At 41.9% G+C, this 18002-nt stretch overlaps 4 protein-coding genes across 5 annotated transcripts; 2 read left to right on the forward strand and 2 right to left on the reverse strand.

Annotated features, from left to right (window-relative positions):
* Positions 1–1683: 1683 nt before the first annotated feature.
* LOC129594073 (transcription elongation regulator 1-like) lies at positions 1684–7583 on the reverse strand. Its single transcript, XM_055490629.1, is given in 18 exon segments — positions 1684–2192; positions 2483–2644; positions 2710–2793; positions 2897–3073; positions 3183–3401; positions 3555–3737; positions 3807–3957; positions 4014–4222; positions 4293–4339; positions 4342–4520; positions 4741–4992; positions 5167–5302; positions 5367–5475; positions 5552–5631; positions 5706–6099; positions 6477–6592; positions 7220–7278; positions 7450–7583. Coding segments are annotated over 16 exon segments (2619 nt in total). The 5' UTR covers positions 6573–6592; positions 7220–7278; positions 7450–7583; the 3' UTR covers positions 1684–2051.
* A 165-nt stretch (positions 7584–7748) lies between these two features.
* LOC129594074 (pentatricopeptide repeat-containing protein 1, mitochondrial-like) lies at positions 7749–11482 on the forward strand. Of its 2 annotated transcripts, none has more exons than XM_055490630.1 (9): positions 7749–8289; positions 8391–8575; positions 8789–8929; positions 9039–9210; positions 9282–9430; positions 9521–10148; positions 10299–10501; positions 10576–10692; positions 10756–11482. In XM_055490630.1, exons 1-9 carry the CDS (start codon positions 7965–7967, stop codon positions 11191–11193), a joined length of 2358 nt encoding a protein of 785 aa, XP_055346605.1. In that variant the 5' UTR covers positions 7749–7964; the 3' UTR covers positions 11194–11482. The 2 variants fall into 2 exon arrangements, with proteins under 2 accessions (XP_055346605.1, XP_055346606.1); XM_055490631.1 differs by having other exon boundaries at positions 7749–8311; positions 10756–11481.
* Positions 11483–11661: 179 nt separating this feature from the next.
* On the forward strand, positions 11662–14112 carry LOC129594087 (uncharacterized). The gene is made up of 4 exons (XM_055490646.1): positions 11662–12251; positions 12430–12863; positions 13513–13642; positions 13718–14112. Exons 1-4 carry the CDS (start codon positions 11864–11866, stop codon positions 13801–13803), a joined length of 1038 nt encoding a protein of 345 aa, XP_055346621.1. The 5' UTR covers positions 11662–11863; the 3' UTR covers positions 13804–14112.
* Positions 13418–16571, reverse strand: LOC129594088 (uncharacterized). The gene is made up of 5 exons (XM_055490648.1): positions 15509–16571; positions 14894–14978; positions 14709–14780; positions 14214–14337; positions 13418–14115 (listed from the first exon to the last, which is right to left on the reverse strand). Exons 1-5 carry the CDS (start codon positions 15991–15993, stop codon positions 14036–14038), a joined length of 846 nt encoding a protein of 281 aa, XP_055346623.1. The 5' UTR covers positions 15994–16571; the 3' UTR covers positions 13418–14035.
* Between the last annotated feature and the right edge of the window lie 1431 nt (positions 16572–18002).

Here is an 18002-nt window from a genome sequence, read left to right on the forward strand (position 1 = left end):
TCTGTAATAATATTGTATGTACTCGTATGTATATCTGGTCGATTATGCGGGAGTCAATCAAGAGAACATCCATTCACACTGCCGTGGAGAATTTTCTCGTATTTGCATTAAAAAATTGCATTTTTATATACGGAAGCCGATGTGATGATGACAAGGCTATGCAAACAACAAATAAAATACCTAAACAGAAAATGAAAACATTTGCACAGGGAGAAAATGGAAAAAACATCCATCATTCGGGTTAAAAACGGGCCTTTTAAAGATTTTCGCCGGCAATTGTCACCAGCTACGGGATACATCATACACGTAAGACGTCGTCTACACAGGGCAATCCATAATCTGTCGTCAGATCTGTCTGCTACCGTTTGACGTCTGTTTACGCTGTGGTGCGGCTATACACATGTGCCGAGGTGGAATTAACGTGTAGTTTCACGCCTGGCCTAAGCCGAGCACAATAGCCGCTTTTCTCGGTGTATATGTGTTGTGTCGATCCTCTTTATCCCGGTATTTTCTTTTATCCTTGATCGGGAATTTATATCTTTGTAGCACATAGGAGGAAAGTGGCTTCTCATGTTTCGTCCGGCACACACAAGACGGTGTGATCCATCTCTGCCCGGCATCGCTTTTATGATTTATTCTATGTATACATATATCCTCAGCTTGTATTGCTATGGTGTGTATATGCGAGTACATTCGATAACATGTACAATGATGGGAATACGGGTGCCTAAAGCGCAAACTTTGATCTTTAGGAACCCGGGATCAGTTTTGTCCTGAGCCGGCATCGGCCGAGGAAAAAGCACGTTTTGTGTTCAATGATGTTTGAGAGTGTTTTTCTTCCGAGCACGTACCTGGAGTGACCTTATGCAACCCTTAAGCTACAGCATTTTCCAGTGTAAAGGCGTGAATTATTTTATAAATTTTTGTACTGTAGATTGTAAATTTTGCGCAGACCGATCGATCGAAATATTAAACTTATAATCCATGTAGGCTTGTATTTACACAGCGTAATGATGCATGATGACACAAGCATCATTCAGCGCGAAAGGTATCATCATTACAAAGTATCTGGTGACACCGGTGACACCGGTGACACCGGTGACACCTTTCGCGCTGAATGATGTTAATTATTTACTTTGTAAAAATTATCCATGTCATTACCGCGAAATTTAACAGAAATTACTGGTAATACCCCAATGATTTCTATTATAACTAACATTACAGCATCACGAGACGTACGGAGGTCACATAAACAAGGAGTAACACTGGTACCGGTGTCTCGGGAAAGCAGGGGGTGAATTGCAATATACGTATATGTACTGTACCTGATGACTTACGGCTCATCCTGTCTGTCAATGTGCATCATAATTCAAAACGAGCAGAAGAATGGCTTAGTTTTAATGATTTACTGATCCCCGATAAAAATTGACCTTTTTGTTTGTCGCACTCTTCGCAATGAGAACATTCGTAGTTCTTCCCCATTCATTAAAACTTCTAACGGGTACCAAAGATGCAAATTAATTATGATTACTGACGATTGACGAACCACTCATTCACATGGCTATGCAAAGTTGTCGTAGTAAGTGTACGAGTTTGATTTTGGTATTGCATTTTCACTCACGAATACTTGTTTTGGGATTATGAAAAAATTTCTCAGTGATGGCAAAGTTAAAAAAATCCGAGTGCATAAATCCGATTTATTAATATATATTAACACGCATAAATTCGTAATAATAAATCAGACGGAATAATCGCAGCCAATGCGGCAATTAACCACCACACAGAATGCTTACATTACAATCCTCGCTCAATATCAGCGCAAAAAGAACAACAAAAAAACCAGCTGACCACAATGAAAGTACACCCAAGTGCAATTTCCGATGACAAACAACACACACTACCCGCACCAGCACGCAGAAAACAAAAACCCTTCCAACGACATTTACAACGACACAAAGCGAAATCCCTGCAAAAAAATGTCAAAAACCCGCGACATGCCAATAAACAATCCATAACAAAGCCGTGGAATGGAATGATTAACATCGCTCCATCTATTTGCCGGAGCGCCGAGTGGGCTCCGATGCCGTCGGGGGTGGCGGTGGACCGCGCTTAGCCAGCTGTTCAATGAAGTCGTTCAGCTTCTTCTTGCGGTCGTACGAAAACGGCTCCAGGTTCAAATAACGCGCGTCATTCTATTAAATAAAAAAACAAGCAATTAAGCATTTACCTGTCGCACCGGCTGAGTAGTATCACGATATCATCCAAGAAACTGACAGATTCGATAGTTTTCGACTCAATGCAAGCCTGACAATCATCAGCTATCATCACCCGTATATAATGACCAAATTCAACAACTGCATCACAAAACAAAACATGAGCAACACAACAATGAAACCACCACATCGACACGCTAAGCTTGACACCGTCGACTGCTGTCTATCACAACACATAAACCGGAACCGTTTACGGGTCACACACGTACCTTTAGGATCTCCACAAGGTCCTTCATGTGTTGTTCTGATTCTTCAATGCGGCTCTTACTTTTATGATCTAACAATTTAGTTTCCTTCAACAAATCCTCAAATTCGTACCATGCCTTTTCGATCTTATCCTTGATATACTTATTGAATTCACTTTCACATTTCTGCAAAGAATAACGAATACTGGATAAAAGTAATCGAATACTTTAACGAAATGTTTTGGACATACCGATTCCTTAGAAGAGAATTTTCCGTAGCGAACATCATCACGAATTTTTCGCCGTACTTCTTTCCACGGAGCATCCAATGGGATCTACGATAAAATCACTGAACTACCATCGATGAGAAAATGCAATCGTCTTTACATGAAATACCGCCGGTACCCTCTTAATAAATTCACCAGCGAATTCTCTTACGTTTGTTTCATCCAGTAGCTCCCGGTAAGTCTGCTTTTTCTTGGAATTGAGGTTGTGCAGGTGATCGTCGTATATCTGTTCCTTTTGATGTTTATTTAACGGATCGGCCAACTCATACCTCTCGTCCTTTTTCAGGATCTTCCGGGCAGCTTTATAAGTTAAATCTGTCTGTCGAATCTATAAATACAAACATTGCGCTCATAAGAAAACGATACTGCGAAAATGTATAATTCCAACAATTCCCGTATATGATATAGGTAACCCTCCCAATGGAACTACAACTTACAAGATCAGTCAGCAGAGCTTTGTAGTGCTGGACGGCCTCATCGTGGCGGTGATGTTCGCGTTCCTTTTCGCGGTCTTTGGTAATGCTACTCATCTCCTCTTGTACCTGTCGCTCGCGTTCACGCATGCTAGCTTCGGCGCGTTCTTGCCGATCGCGGTCTTGACGCACTTTTTCGTCTTCCTCGTCATGCTTCTCCTTATCCTTATCTTCAGTGTCAGACTACAAAATAGGTACGTAATTACTGATATGAGTAAAATAAAATTCTAAGCCAACTTTGTCGGACAATCAAAAACAAAGAAATTACGTGCTTTATCGTTTTTGGAAGATCTATTGCAATTCATCATGTGCTATACAAACTGCATCATTTCTTACCTCTTTTTCCTTCTTTTTGGCCAGTGTCTTCACATAATCACGAAACCATTCTTCACGCTGGTTGCTGCTATCAACGCGCTCATACCGTGGATCATCGCGCAGTGTTTTCTTCACATCACTCCAATGAGATTTGCGCGTTAGTCCCGGCACTTCTTGCAGCATCTCCAGAAAATTTGACCGAATCTAAATGCAAATGAGCAAATTAGAAGCAGAATTTTAAAAACTAAACTTACGCCTAGAGGATAGAGATACCTTATCCGACTCAGCACGTCTAAGCTCTTTCTCCTTTTTCCTCAATTCGTGCATGAAATCGTCAAACATTGTCTCCCGTTCTTTCATCCGTTCAATCCCTTTATAACGCTCATCTTTACCATATTTCGATGAAAAATCTGAGAAGGTAGATCTGAAAAAGATAGTCAATTAGAAAGAATCCGGATGCTGTTTTATAACGCCGCATACTTTAATGACAAGTTGGCCTCCGTCATAAGTGCTTTGAAATTCTCCCGCATTTCACCAATTTTCTTCTTCTTCTCCTCACGCTCTCTGTCCGCTTTCTCTTTCATAAAGTCATCAAAAACATCTCGCCTGTCCTTAGAGGTTAACAATAAATAACGCGGATCAAATACTATCTTGTGCAGCTCCTTCTCCCAAGTGCTGTATGCCGAAACCTAAAAAAATACAAAAATACGCGTGTTTTATCAGCGCGCACAGAAACACAACAAGAATGTATACACTCACGTCTTTTTCAAGTAGAAGCTCCTTAAACCTGCGAATTCGCTCATCCAAGGAATTTGTTCACGATCCTTGGCCGCTTTCAATTCCGCTTCCGCAGCTGGATCTTTCGGTTTTTGCTTTTGCGGCGGAGGCGCTCGGCGTATCCCGGTGGACGCTTTTGGTGCTGAGGCTAAAGCACCAGCATCCGAGCTGCTGGCATCACTCAAGCTGCCCTCATCCACGCTACTCGCGCTAAGAAGGAAAAATAATCCGATTAAAATCAGCGAATCTCGATCTCTAATTATTGTGCATAGGCATACAGACGGTCAAGTGCAACGCATACTCGCTCCCACCTCGGCTCATTTGGATTGTCAGTGTGCTGTTTCGATACATTATTATATTACAATGCAGAAAAATATAACAACGAAAACCAGTGAAAAGCATGAGCAACAAATCAAACCGTTCAACATACCGTACGCGTTTGGCTGATGGCTCCTCCACCGTTTCGCTCGTGTCGCGTTTCACTCCGCCATTCGTTTCTCCATTCGTGGTGACGGTTTTCGCCGGTTCAACTGACGTAGCCGGTGTCGCATCCTCTGGAATTTGCGCTAACAAATCATCCACTTCCTTCATACCTTGTAACTCCGGTGGCGGCTTCCACACGGATGCTTTCGTAGTCGGATTGTGAAAGAATGATTTCTTATCATTCGTCCAGACAATACACCTAAAAAATACAATACGAGATCTAAATCATTGTAATCTGTTTAAATCTGAATCATATTGATTAGTATTATACGCGAATGCATTTTTTGTTACTTTAATGGCTTTGGTCCAATAAAACAGTATTTATATGCGAAATTGTAATCCGTAAATATTTTCACTGCAAATGTACGCGTACCATGGTGTTCCTGGAATCGTTTTTGTGGCAATGGGCTTCGTCGAGACCTCCTTTTTGGCCTCCGCAGGTTTGACATCCCCCGGCTGACCTGCCTTGGCTTGGGCTTCAGCAGCAGCTGCTTCAGCTTTTTTCCGTTCTGCAACGGTTCTCCGCGTGAGTGACATGTAGCCAATCAAACATAAGAAAGTAATGCCACATACCTTCGTGCTGAATTACTTCCAACGGCTTTTCCCATGAATGCTGATTTATTTTGCTATTATACCAATAACTGCGACCACCTGGATTAGCATACTCTGCCCAATCAGCTGGCTGCAACGATAAAAAATAATCAATTACATACTACTACCATACCATAAAATTCAGCCAGGATTCAATGATGACTTACATCCCGTTGAACCTGTGGCATAACCATGGATGGCGGCATCATTGGGGCAAATGGATTAAACCCTGGCGGCATTCCCATACCTGCAAAATACGATGCACTTATGTGTGATGTCGCAATCAAAAAGACCATCATGTGCAGTGCACTTTAAACTTACCAAACATGGGATTGTGCATACCCGGTCCCAACATGCCAGCCGGATGGGGATTGAGGGGATGTGGCGCAACACCGTGACCAGGCATCATGCCCGGAGGTGGTTGCTGGAGATGCGGCGCCAGCTGCGGAGGGGGCTGCTGAAGAGACACGGACGGTAGTGTAGAAGCAGGTACAGGCTGAGCTCCAAGCTGGTACTGACTGGCTGCCTGTGCCTGCGCCACGGCATTCTGCGCGGCTGATCCCAGTGGCTGCGGCTGAGACGCCGCTCCACCACCGGGGGCAGCCGAATCCGTGGCAGCGGCTACGGGAGGGGCGCTGCCGGGGGGCTTCCACAGTTCAGCACCCGGAGGTAGTGTCCATACCGTCGCCATTGTAGTGATATGATAGTAATATGGCTGCAAGCATCAGTGATTATGAAATACCCAGGGCGAAACAACAAGCTTAACCAAACGTATGACCGGGCATCAAATAAAATAATTAACACTTTTATATAACAAAAACAATGTAATTATACGTCACTGCATCCGTATAAGATTAACCGCTCTCTATGTTTTGGTTTTTAAAACTAAAACCCAACTTTTAGGTCTAAAAGTTAAGGTACTTGTACTTTTAGTACGCTTGTACTTCAAGAGATTTATTACAAGATCAAGATTCCAGTTGTAGTTTCGGAAGAAAACCAAAATCAATATTTTCCGCCTTCAAGCATACGTGATACGATTAGGACCGTACAAGGAATTTCAGAATTATTAATGAGCACCATAGTCAGACAGACCTTTCCATCAGGAGCTTTGGCTTCCAGCCATACATCCTGTCCTGGTCTGGGCGCTTCACTGACGCCAGGTGGAGGGACCGAATACTGATTCATCATTATCCAGAGCTCAGGAGAACCTAAATCAAAACAACAAATAGAAAGGCAATATCACAATAAAAGTCCTCTGTGATATTAAAGACAGCTAAAACTGGCAAAAAGGTTCGTCCAGACACAAGCAAAGTCCGAAATATGGTAAATGGTAAGTCAAAAGTCTTCCTTACAGCTCCCAAGGCAGTATTCGCACTCACAATCAACAAAAAGGCTCAGAAACAACTACAAGACAGTGAAGTCACAAGAGACAAGCATCATTCTGTGGAGAAATGCTCATAAGTGACATGATAAGTCCCTGATGGAGTGTCATACAAATTACATATATGTGCACGATTACTACCACGATGCTTTACGAATTAGGGTACCCAGCGCTAGACTTCTCCCACTCCCGTTACGTTTGTTCCACAGAACGCGATCTCAAAATGAATTGCATAAGAGATTCAATAAAATCACCATGGAATAACAACAATTCGAGCGCTGATAAACGAAAAATCGATAGCCTGCAGCTGTCAAAAATTAATAACTACGCTATCGGTGACAATTCCGTCCAGCATTCTTAATGGCTTCATTTGTGTTAACAGGGAAACATACATCAAGCTTACAGTTCCTCTGTTACGAATACAAGCCAGATCTCTTTTAACCTACTTATGTACCTCAAACCATCCGTCACTTTCTTTCCGAAGAGAACAAGTGATTCTTGCAAAATAGCCACCTGTAAACAGAACCGCGATCTTAAAGACATTCACAAATAACCTCCGTATAGAGCACTTGCGTAGAGCCGTCCCAGAGTTACAGCATCATAAAGTTTCGCGTTATGACTGCGTCCGGAGAACAGTCTGTGATAAAGGGTATTCTAATAAATCAAAATTTGATTTCGACGAACCTTAAGTTCTGGATCCTGCAAAAACTTCGACAAACTATTCGCTGTTTCGCTCTCTACCGTCAAAGACAGATGTCACAAATAAAAATCTCGTACAAACTGAAAAAATTCGAGTTTGCGAGTTGCGACTGACTTCAAAATCGGTAAACCGTGAGTGTGGTGGTCGGAAGGTGGAAAGATGTTAAGTACTTACTGCAAGTCTTGTATTTATTGAATGACGAGCAAACCCCGCCATGCACCACCATATTTTGAAGTTTTTGGCACTTTGTTGTGAATGTTGTGAGTTGTCGGTTTCGGATTTTATCACATTTTATGCCTGTTAAAAGTGTATGAAATTTTGTACTTACTTTTTACATTAATTTTATGTAGAAATATTTTTAGGACGTCCTAAAGTTTGAACACTTATCATCTGTTTTTAGAACGTATAATCAAATTATTCAAACCATAATTATTTGATATCGAGTTATTAAGTCTGATCGGACACAAAGAACGAGCAGCTCACTGCTCACACCATTAAAATGCGTCGGATGTGTTTTGCCCGACGAATTTTATCCCAAATCGCTCGCCCGACTGGCGAAACGTCCACCGCATACAAGTACCAGGACCATTTTTTACCGCGCCCGTGTGCTCTGTATCAGGTGCGCTGTGCCAGTGGTCGGCAGCGAACCGTCACTAAAATTTCGCACGAAGCCGATGAGCGCAGCACCGATGATGCTTACGGAGACGCTGATACGTTCGGATCAGTCCATCATAGAGTTTCTGCAAAGTATCGTCCGCCAAGAAAACCAAGGCAACCCGTGAATACTGAGATGACTCCCTTGAACGTCGACGATGTGAAAACAAGTGCGTGAACGTTTCAGAAAATGTATGCGTTCTTATTGTCTCGGTCTCGGTTGGCTACGATTGTTACACTACGTTAATGCTCCATTTGTTGTATGCATCAGGTCCAGAGCCAGACTATGAGAAAGCACTCGACGATAGTATTTTTGGCACAATTTCCGCGCCGGATTGGAATAAAATGCAGGATCTGGAGGATGAGGAGGAAGAGGATATGGCAGATCATGTGCCATTTCGGCAGCGACCATGGTATTACATACTACAGTTGCGGAAATTAATCAAACGACAAAATGTGAGTGTCCGTTATGCAGTTATTTTTACTGCCACAGCAAAGTGTCGCAGTTTTGGTGTAAAGCTGTACAACGTATAATCGTGCTCTCCGTAACTCTTGCACTTTTATGCCGTCTTGCATGTTGAAGGTTCGAAAGCAAATTAATGATTTTGCTTTCAGTAAGTTTTATTTGTACGTATACCGCTTTACTGTATGTGTTTTTCGTTATTGCAGTTGCCGGCAGCACTTGAGTTTTTTGAAGTTCGCATGGGCAAGGAGGACCAAGTGCGACCAATTCTGATGTGTTATGATATGCTGATCGCGGCGTGTGGTCGTGCAGGATATCTGGATAAAGCGTTTGAATTATATCGTCAGGTAAAGTGCGTTTGAATTGTGTAACGCATTTATCTTGCTTCATGATTCGCTTACGCCTGAATCTGCCGAATGCCTTATATGTACTGTTTCTAATAGATTGATTTCGTAGATGAAAAAACGGCGTTGTCATCCTCAAGATACCACTTATGTCGGCCTGTTCAATGCCTGTGCCGAATGTCCGATTCCGGAAGAAGCGGTGAAGAGATTGAAAGCGTTGCGCGAAGAACTTCAGATGAAACTCCATATTCCCAACCATTATGTGTATCACAGTATGATCAAAGGTTCGCTGAGTTTTAGTCGTCGCGGAGTTTTGGTTTGTAATTAAACTTAATGCGTATGCACATTATTGTAGCATATGGAAGGTGTGGCGATGTCATCGGCGCATTCCAGATCGCGGATGAAATGCTTCACAACAATCTGGAACTTCAAAATGACACCTTTTGTTTCTTGTTAATGGCGTGTATTAGTGATAAGCAGGCTGGATTCAAGCATGCCATTGAGGTACATCATTAATTTTCTGTGAATTAACCCGTGAATTTCTTGTTTTTGTGAACTCAGTTATAAGAAATGTGTGTGATTTATCTTATGTAGGTTTGGCGCTTTATGATTCAGCACGGGGTAAAACCCGACCTCTATCATTATAGCCTTTTGATACGAGCAGTTCGTGATTGCAATCTGGGATCTGGTGAACTAGCGCAAGAATTGCTTCCGCCGTCCATTCGAGAATTGTCCAAAGAGCAATTAGAGCCGCAACACCAGTTAGCATCCGGCACCACCAGCAATTTGCCTGAGCATCTCCTGGTTGATAACAGTAAACTCTTACCGTTTATCGGAACCTCCATCACTCACGAGATCTTGACAGAGAAGACTCAGAAGGAAATTGAACAAGTTAGAAAGGATGTGCGCTTCAGCCCTAATGGGCGACCAGCCAAATCCAAAGATACGTATGGCATGTACCAGAGCGTAATGCGAACTGTTTTGTCGGAGGAATACCACCGAAGAGGTCTGATTTACAAAGGTGAATGGTGGGAATCGCCTAGTGAGCGGCCGGGCCTGCCCGGAAAAAGTTTGACGGCATCGTACGGAATGATACTGATGGGGTCATCTGCTATTCCCGATTTACTGTTACCTTTTGAATCGCAAGCCAATACTGGACTTATTGCAATTGGAGCTGCGGGAACTGGTGCAGAGAGGTTGGCCCTGCTGGGTGGATATTCAGGTACATACATAGAAGGACACTCGCTGCTGATGTAGAATAAATGCTGTGTCATTACTTACTTGGACTTTGCTTATGAGTACGTATCTTACTTAATAACTAGAAGTTACTACAAGTTACAACAGCAAGAAATGTTATTATTGTTTGTGCTAGGAATACTTTCCCGTATGCAGCGAGACAAAGTCAAACCTGATAAAAAGTTTTTATCCATGCTTGTGGAAATGCTACCGTTTGACGACAAAGCCGAAGACGAGGTGATTGCACTGGCGGATCGTTTGAAACGCAAATTAGATGTGGATTTTTTCAACATGATCATCCGGCAACGTATAAGGCGAAAGGATTACGCAGGCGCCCTGGTAAGAGTATGGTTTCGGTTTCTGTTTCTTTGTTAATTCGGGTCTTGTTTGTTCGATAACTATTTTTTTTACAGAAAATCAGGGAATTATTTGAGTCTCGAGGAATTAATTCGAATCAGATGACTTTCGGATGTCTTGCAGTAGGCTGTTACGGAAACGCTGCAACATCACAGTTGCTGAACGATATGAAAGTAAGCAACACTTTAATGACGGAAGGAGTATTACTTATGCAGTTATTATGGTCGATGTTACAGGAGCGCGATTTGGATCCAAATACCATTATTCTGGCTACGCTTATTTCCAATGCCTGCAACATAAAATCCCTGGGTACGATGCTTTTCCTTATGGCCGAGATGCAAAAATCGAAGATTCCGGCGCACGAAGGCTTAGTGAAGAGATTAGAAAGGTTCAAGGCCGAAGTTCAGAAGGCCGTGATCGAAGCGGAAAAAAAAATACCAACCACGACCGATATCAGTTACATAGACGAAAAGTTCTTGGACAAGTGGAAGAAATTCAAAGTGTACTACAAGATATGGTTGGAGAAAGTGCCGGCTAAGCAGGAAGAACATCCTTATGCTCCTTATCAGTACACGGTGGAGAGTGAAGATAACGACGATTCGTGGCGCAAAGGAAAAATACCTTTGCAATTGTACGATGATCGGGAAGAACGGCAGCATATGGGAAGGCGGTAGTGGCATGATAATTATGATGATGTCCTGTGTGTGTGATCTGTTGCTGTTGTACCAAAAGAGCAGCAGTTGTACTTAAAATTTATCCGGTTCTTTTAATTTTTGAAATCGTGTGTGCTGTGTATGGTGTCGCGCGTGTCGCTCGAACAAAGAAAATTTTAAGGAAGAAAATTTCAAGCGCGAGATTGGTGAATCTATTACTTACCACTACAGCAAACACAGCAGATGTGCGATGATTCATGATTGTCAAATTTGGTCAGATGCAATTAACTACCAAACTGAAATTGTCAAGATAAGATTGTTAAATAAAATAAATTCAACAAAATGTTGCCAAACTGCTCATGTTGCAAACAGTGAAAAAGAAAGCTGAAAAGTAAGCCGCGAGACAGCTTCCGGCGCACGCCTAACCGCGGCCGGGAGGCGTTTTTCATTTATTCATTTAACAGGACAAACTGCGACTTACGGATTCGAAGTTGCGAAACCGCCGACGGTAGCAAATCTTCCCAATGTTTTGCAACTTTTTTGCAGTCTGGATTTTCTTGACTCCCCAGTTGTAGAGTTTGACGACTTGAAATTCTGACCCCGAACACTTGGATTGTGTTTTCCCTTCGTATTAGCCTGGGAGGGGGAAGATTTGTCCTATTAATAAGATCTGAATATCTTTGCATTCAAAATGTCAGCCAACGAAAACGCATACTTTTCGGAGATCTACGAGAAAGTGGAAGAACTAAATCTCTCCTACCAAGAAATGCGAGGCTGTTCTGCTCTCATGGAACTCATTGATCGTGCTGATGGGCAAAATACTAATCACAGGAGTGAAAAGAAGCATGGAGCTTCGAGTGTTAATCAGGGACGAGGCAAAGTATTTGCAGGTGTTGTAGTTTCTGCCATGCTGCTGCTGGTTGTCGCTGTAACTGTCAGTCACCCTTATCGTCCCATTCCCAGGGCCATCTCTTCTGCGCTGGTGTATTTTGCTCCTAAAGAGATGTCTGGAGATCAGTGTTTGGTGAGAGCACCAGGAAAGTTTGCGGACTGGTTTCGTCCAGTTGTTAACTGTTCGAGTAAGTTGCAGCTTGTAAAAACTATGTGATCAGCTGTTCTGCCAGTTGCACTAGCCACTACACTACGTTATCATACATGTCGAGCTACTTGTTACCTTGAATTTTTGCTTTTTATGAATATTTTCTGATTCGGTTTCCTTTAAAGTTTTAACTGCAATAATACAGAATTTCTCCGCAGTTTGCCGAGGATTGCAGAAAGTGGATTCCGTGAACGACATTTCCGTGGAAGAATTTACAGCTAAATATGCCTACTCATCGCGTCCATTGGTGGTGCGCGGAGCCATGAAGAACTGGACCGCTTCGTCCACATTCAGCTTTGACTTCTTCCGCAAACTGTACCTCAAGCAGTTCCCGGGTTCCTTGGACGTTCTCAATGAGCACTGTCAGTTCTTCCACTACAAAACCGAATTCCGCAATCTACGGGAGGTGTTAACCATGTCCAAGAAGCGCTTCGACCAGATGTGGTATATCGGCTTCTCCAACTGCGACGTAGCCGTGGCTGATGAACTGCGCCGACATTACGCCCGTCCGGCATTCCTACCGGTGGGATCGGAAAGCAGTCGGTATGACTGGATTTTCATGGGACGACCCGGTTATGGTGCTAACATGCATGTAAGCCACGAGCGAAATGTGAAATGCCTAACGATGTTAACATAAGAAACACTTGCCTGATGCGAGAATAAATTGACGGTATGAAGCGTAGCGAAGAAAATGTTTGGTGGAATACGGATACCTTGGTTTACCAAAATATTATTAATAACATCTGGTAACTAACTCGTAAGGTTATACGAGTATCTTGTTTGTTGTGCGTGTACATAATGCACTCATTAACTTGTGTGGGCAAAATATGATTTAGGTTATAACTTTTGCTTGTACTCGTATAATACGTTTCTTTTTGTGATCGGTAAGGGCATCGGTTAGGGCACCTACCGAGCCCTTATAGGTGCCATTGTTGCATTATGATAATTTGTTGCTTGTATACTCGTATCGCATCAGAGTCATTGGTGCCTGATAGGTTCAATTGAGTCGAAATAATGCTGACATAATTATTGTCTACGGTTTCTTATGCAACGGTTTTATTGGGATGATTTAATTTATTGTTAAATGACTGCCATTTATATTGACTGTTTTATAAAGTGCGCACTGTAATTACTACGCTAGTTTTAGTCTAGTTTGTGTTCGTTTGTTTTTATCAAAAGAAAGGTTGTACGCAGTACGATATACAATTTGGAACTCGTTAGTGAAAATCTGCGATGTTTAGGTTGACAACGTAGGACGCTCATCATGGCAGGCGCAGATCCGCGGCATCAAAGAATGGACACTGCAGCCTCCGCCGGAATGCTACTTTGAATGCTCGACGCTTAAAGTGGTTATCAATCCTAATGACATCAGTACGTGCACAATGCAAATTCGTTCAGCCTTTTCAGACATTCGTAGGTTATAGAAGGAATTTCATTTTGTTCTAGTTGTGGTGGATACCGACACGTGGTACCACAGTACCCTGATCTTGGGAACGGAACTGAGCATTACCATCGGATCCGAATTTGACTGATTTTGTGGCGTTTTCGAATCTTCCTCCGTGGAAATCTCAGGGAAACGTTATCACCGGTGATTGGTTTTAATTGCTTTTATAGATTTTATAAATCTTTTTCCAGAATTTTAAATCGACTCAGTTCTGGTTGTTATACATAGATTTCAACATTTCTTAGTGCACATCGAGAACATGTGCTCTTTCTTTCAGATAATAATTTCAGTTCTTTTATCTGTAAATTTTAAATGAACTTTTAAAGTCCTATTCGCTGGGTAGCACAGCAGAAGGATGTGACGAGTACGAAACACAGAAAAATAAACACGGCGCTCGCTCCTGTAAATCAGAAATGTTTTGATGTTAACATATGTTCCTGTTGTGTGAGTTATTAAGCAGTAAGTTAACGAATGTTCTGTGTATATTTAGTTATTTACCTGCACAGGCTACTATAATATCTTGGGCAGATTTGTATAAGCTGGTTATCACATCCACACATCCCCGCCGCCGCAACACCAAACCGGAAGGAGTTCGAAGATTGTACAGCTCACGATATTGTTGCTGTTGGAACAGAACAACAGTTATGGCATTGTAGTACCTCGCGCGTACTCGGACTGCTATTTAGCGCATACGGGTGATGCGACTGCTACTGTAAGCACGAAACGCTGCAGTTGACTGGTGCTTTACACACAAGTGACCTCACGTTAATATGGCACGAGGATGTCATCTGGTAGTTACGTTTTTTTTGTTAAACTGTGAACATGATAGTTATTAGGAAAAAATTAATTTTGCTAAGGTGCAGTTGTAGTCGTGTCCATAACTGAAATGCCGAATTACTGTATAGAAAACAGGAAGTCGTCCACAGAGCTTGTGGTAGCTATTTTGTAACAAGAGCGAATTTGGGAATTGGGATCAAGGCCAAATTAACTTACTTCGAAATTCTCTGTAGAATTTAGAATAAGACTGCATTCATGAATATTTCTGCAGCAGGATAATGGTATTCTCTGAAAACACCAAATTGTTATTCTATACAGAAGCACAAATTGTCGAGGGTACTTCAAAATTGAGTACTATAAAATTTACCCCGTATTTCGAAAGCATTACTATGAAATTTTACCCCGTATCTCGTTAATCCCCATTGTTTAGGCGACGAACTTCCACAGCACGCGTGCTCGGTTTGGATTTCATCCAGTGTTTGATCACTATTCCCGTAAAAAACTTAGTAAATTTGTTGGACATATAATGTAGATTAATTTGTTAAAGCTGATCCACATAGATGCACATATAAATAATTATAAACTGTATAACGAGCATGACAATCATTATGTATAGTACCGACTCAAAATTGCAAATCATATTCTGCATAATTATCGTTTCCGTACTTCTACCTAATTAGCAGCAGGTTATTCCAGTCCGTATTCAACATTTTATATTCGTGCATAATTAGTCTTATAGAAGGAGCAGTCCTCTAAATTGAGCATAGAAGGGTATGGTTTTAGCCTACACATATCAAATGTTTGCTTGTGACAACTGCGGCTAGAATTCATTAATGTCTTTAGCACGTTAGAATAACTGTCGCCGGCGGAACCGTTGCTTTTGACCCGGAAAAAAATCAAGCAACAAAATAAATAATTATTTCGATTAGAGATAAATAAACGCCCACCTAACCGCCTCTCCATTGTCTCCTACAGTATTCAATTAATCCGAGCGCACATTTTCCCAGCATTCTCACCCATGATGAAACTGCCCCATCTTCGTCCCGTACATATCCATGAAATTTTCCACGGCTTTCGTCACCTTGTGCTTGATATTAATCAACTTGAGATGCGTGAATACGGCCACACCCGTAAAGGACAGTACACAGATTAAAAGGATGCCCAGCGCCAATTTCAATAGCCGCGTGGAGGCCTTCATACCGCCCACAATACCAATAATCCCGGCAAAGATCAGCAGAATCTCGGCGGCCAGCATGATGCTCATGCTGATCGTGGCAAAATCCCCACCAAAACTATTGGTCAATCCGTACAGGGCCAGACCGAAACCCACAACACCGCACAACACACAGAACAAGGAAAACAGAACGGATGTCCGGCGCAGATGATTGAACTGCGGACTGCGTGGCCGCTCGGTGCGGCCGGCATTGTACACTTGCGACACGGATCGACCCATTGTGGGATCCATGGTAGCTGATGTTGGGTAAACATTTCCCGCACACATTCACCACAACAGGTCCATTTTTGGTTTGCTTTGGCACGGTTAATCTAGGAGTGTGTATATTGTACTATACATAATATACAAACGTAGGTATAAATACTTTGAATAAAGAAAGAGTAGTACTTATTAATATAAGAGGATAAAAAAATAAATGCGAAAAGGTCATAAAAGAATATTCTATGTACATATACAAAGAGAGCAGTAGGTTGTTGCCGTATTATATAATTCGAGACAAGCGGTTTTATAGTGTACATATAACCATTGCGATACTATACAAAAATATCAAGATCGTGATTAATGCAGAAAGTCGGGCTAATACGCAAGAGCTTCCCATACAGACCAGATGCTGTGCTGATATTACGACGCAGCGGAAGATAGGAAATTAGGACTGCCGAACAGTGGGAACACGTGTCGTAATTGGACAGATTGTTAAGCTTCATTACAGCAGATTGTAGCTCACCCTTTCAGGCAGTGATAAATGCGTAAATAAGATTATTAATGCCTCATTTAAAATGTCTAGGTATTATTTTGCTCTGATTGACTTTAACACCGCCGTATGTGTACCGCTGCATGTAGCCTCTTAACTCACGCGTAATCATACTTTATAAAATGCGCTTGATTGCTTGAAGTCACTGTGTTTAATATGGGGCTCTTTGTTGCTTGTCAGTCTGCTTCCGGGCTTGATTAAAGTAATGTAATGCGCTTGGTGTTGTATCTCCATAATTATTTATAACGCATGGAGCTCTAATGTGATGAAGAAGTTAATGGTAAAATGATAGGCCTACTCTAAATATTAATCTCGTTATGATAAAACAGACAGCTACTCAAATGAAACTGTCGCAGATTCAAAGATCACATTGTAACAATTATTATATACGCGCCAAAGGAGTAAGGACTCTCGCCGTCTCGCGACGGAACCGATGCTCCACAACTTTACTTGTAACTGAAAGAACACAATACTTATTTGGGTGCAGTTTTTAGACAATAACTTTAATGTGGTTTGTTAATTCTGCTACCTGTCAGTCCATAGACTGTAGTGCGGTGTAGCTTTAGTGACCGCGATAGACAATGTAAGTACATTTACAAATGCCGGAATGGTTGCATATGTCGGACGGCATTTCACTCATTACGTATACAAGTACATTTAGGATTCTTTTAACGAAATATTAATATTGTTTACGTTATTCAAACTGTGTGCTTTGTACAACCGGCACTTATCGTGACTTCGCAACCGGCACTTTTTTACCATTGTATGAGCGTATCTTCACCTTCCGGTTGCTTGCGTATTACACGTACGAAGTATATGTACATTATTACGTTGAGCAAAACACTGTTGGCGCTAGAAGCATCAAAAGATCGCTTTCGACAATTCCCAGACTCTCACAAATGGTGAAACATCAAAAGTCACGGTGCCGCAAACCGAATCTACGTTTTACGTCAACGAAGTATGCATCGAGATGCGGTCGCACCACAGGTTACAGAAAATTTTGCCCCTTATCAGTAACTCTGCTTTTTTATTATTTTACGTTTCTGAAAGAACCATTTATTATTGTAGTTGAGATAGTAAGTACCCTACCATTGCACATTGGTGCGACAGTATGAAGCACATAAGTGCAACTTGTCATTAATGTAATTTAATTTACTGCGCCGATGGGAGCGAATTTAGATCAAATTTTCTTTGTGATTAGGCCGCCTCTTTCGATTGATGCTTAATGAGTGACTGTTTCCGAAGCTTTTTTTATTGACTGCTATTGTTTGAAGTTATAAGAACAAGGATAATAAAAGTAATACAATTTAATTTAACAAGGACGACGACAAGGTGCATGAAGTGCGCTCCTTGCGCGCGCTATGTATCTGAATACAGAGGAAATTATTTTGCCTAATATCTATGCCCACTGCGTTGCAGGCGTGTTAACACGCCAGTTAAATTAATACGGTAACTTGTCAGCAGATGTGGACTGCAGTTCAAAATGTTTTGACCATTCGGCTATGCTAGCGACTGGCAGCTTCAA

This window comes from Paramacrobiotus metropolitanus, unplaced genomic scaffold (assembly GCF_019649055.1).
Source record: "Paramacrobiotus metropolitanus isolate TYO unplaced genomic scaffold, Prichtersi_v1.0 Parri_scaffold0000066, whole genome shotgun sequence".
Lineage (NCBI taxonomy): Eukaryota > Metazoa > Tardigrada > Eutardigrada > Parachela > Macrobiotidae > Paramacrobiotus > Paramacrobiotus metropolitanus.

Coding starts and splice junctions, on each gene's coding strand:
- LOC129594074 (XM_055490630.1), top strand. CDS start 7,965: ATGCGTCGGATGTGTTTTGCCCGACGAATTTTATCCCAAATCGCTCGC. Junction 8,576..8,788: donor AATTAATCAAACGACAAAAT/GTGAGTGTCCGT, acceptor TCGTTATTGCAG/TTGCCGGCAGCACTTGAGTT. Junction 8,930..9,038: donor CGTTTGAATTATATCGTCAG/GTAAAGTGCGTT, acceptor TTGATTTCGTAG/ATGAAAAAACGGCGTTGTCA.
- LOC129594087 (XM_055490646.1), top strand. CDS start 11,864: ATGTCAGCCAACGAAAACGCATACTTTTCGGAGATCTACGAGAAAGTG. Junction 12,252..12,429: donor TCCAGTTGTTAACTGTTCGA/GTAAGTTGCAGC, acceptor ATTTCTCCGCAG/TTTGCCGAGGATTGCAGAAA. Junction 13,643..13,717: donor TATCAATCCTAATGACATCA/GTACGTGCACAA, acceptor ATTTTGTTCTAG/TTGTGGTGGATACCGACACG.
- LOC129594088 (XM_055490648.1), bottom strand. CDS start 15,993: ATGTGTGCGGGAAATGTTTACCCAACATCAGCTACCATGGATCCCACA. Junction 14,781..14,893: donor GGGGATTAACGAGATACGGG/GTAAAATTTCAT, acceptor TGGTGTTTTCAG/AGAATACCATTATCCTGCTG. Junction 14,116..14,213: donor TATTATAGTAGCCTGTGCAG/GTAAATAACTAA, acceptor TCTGATTTACAG/GAGCGAGCGCCGTGTTTATT.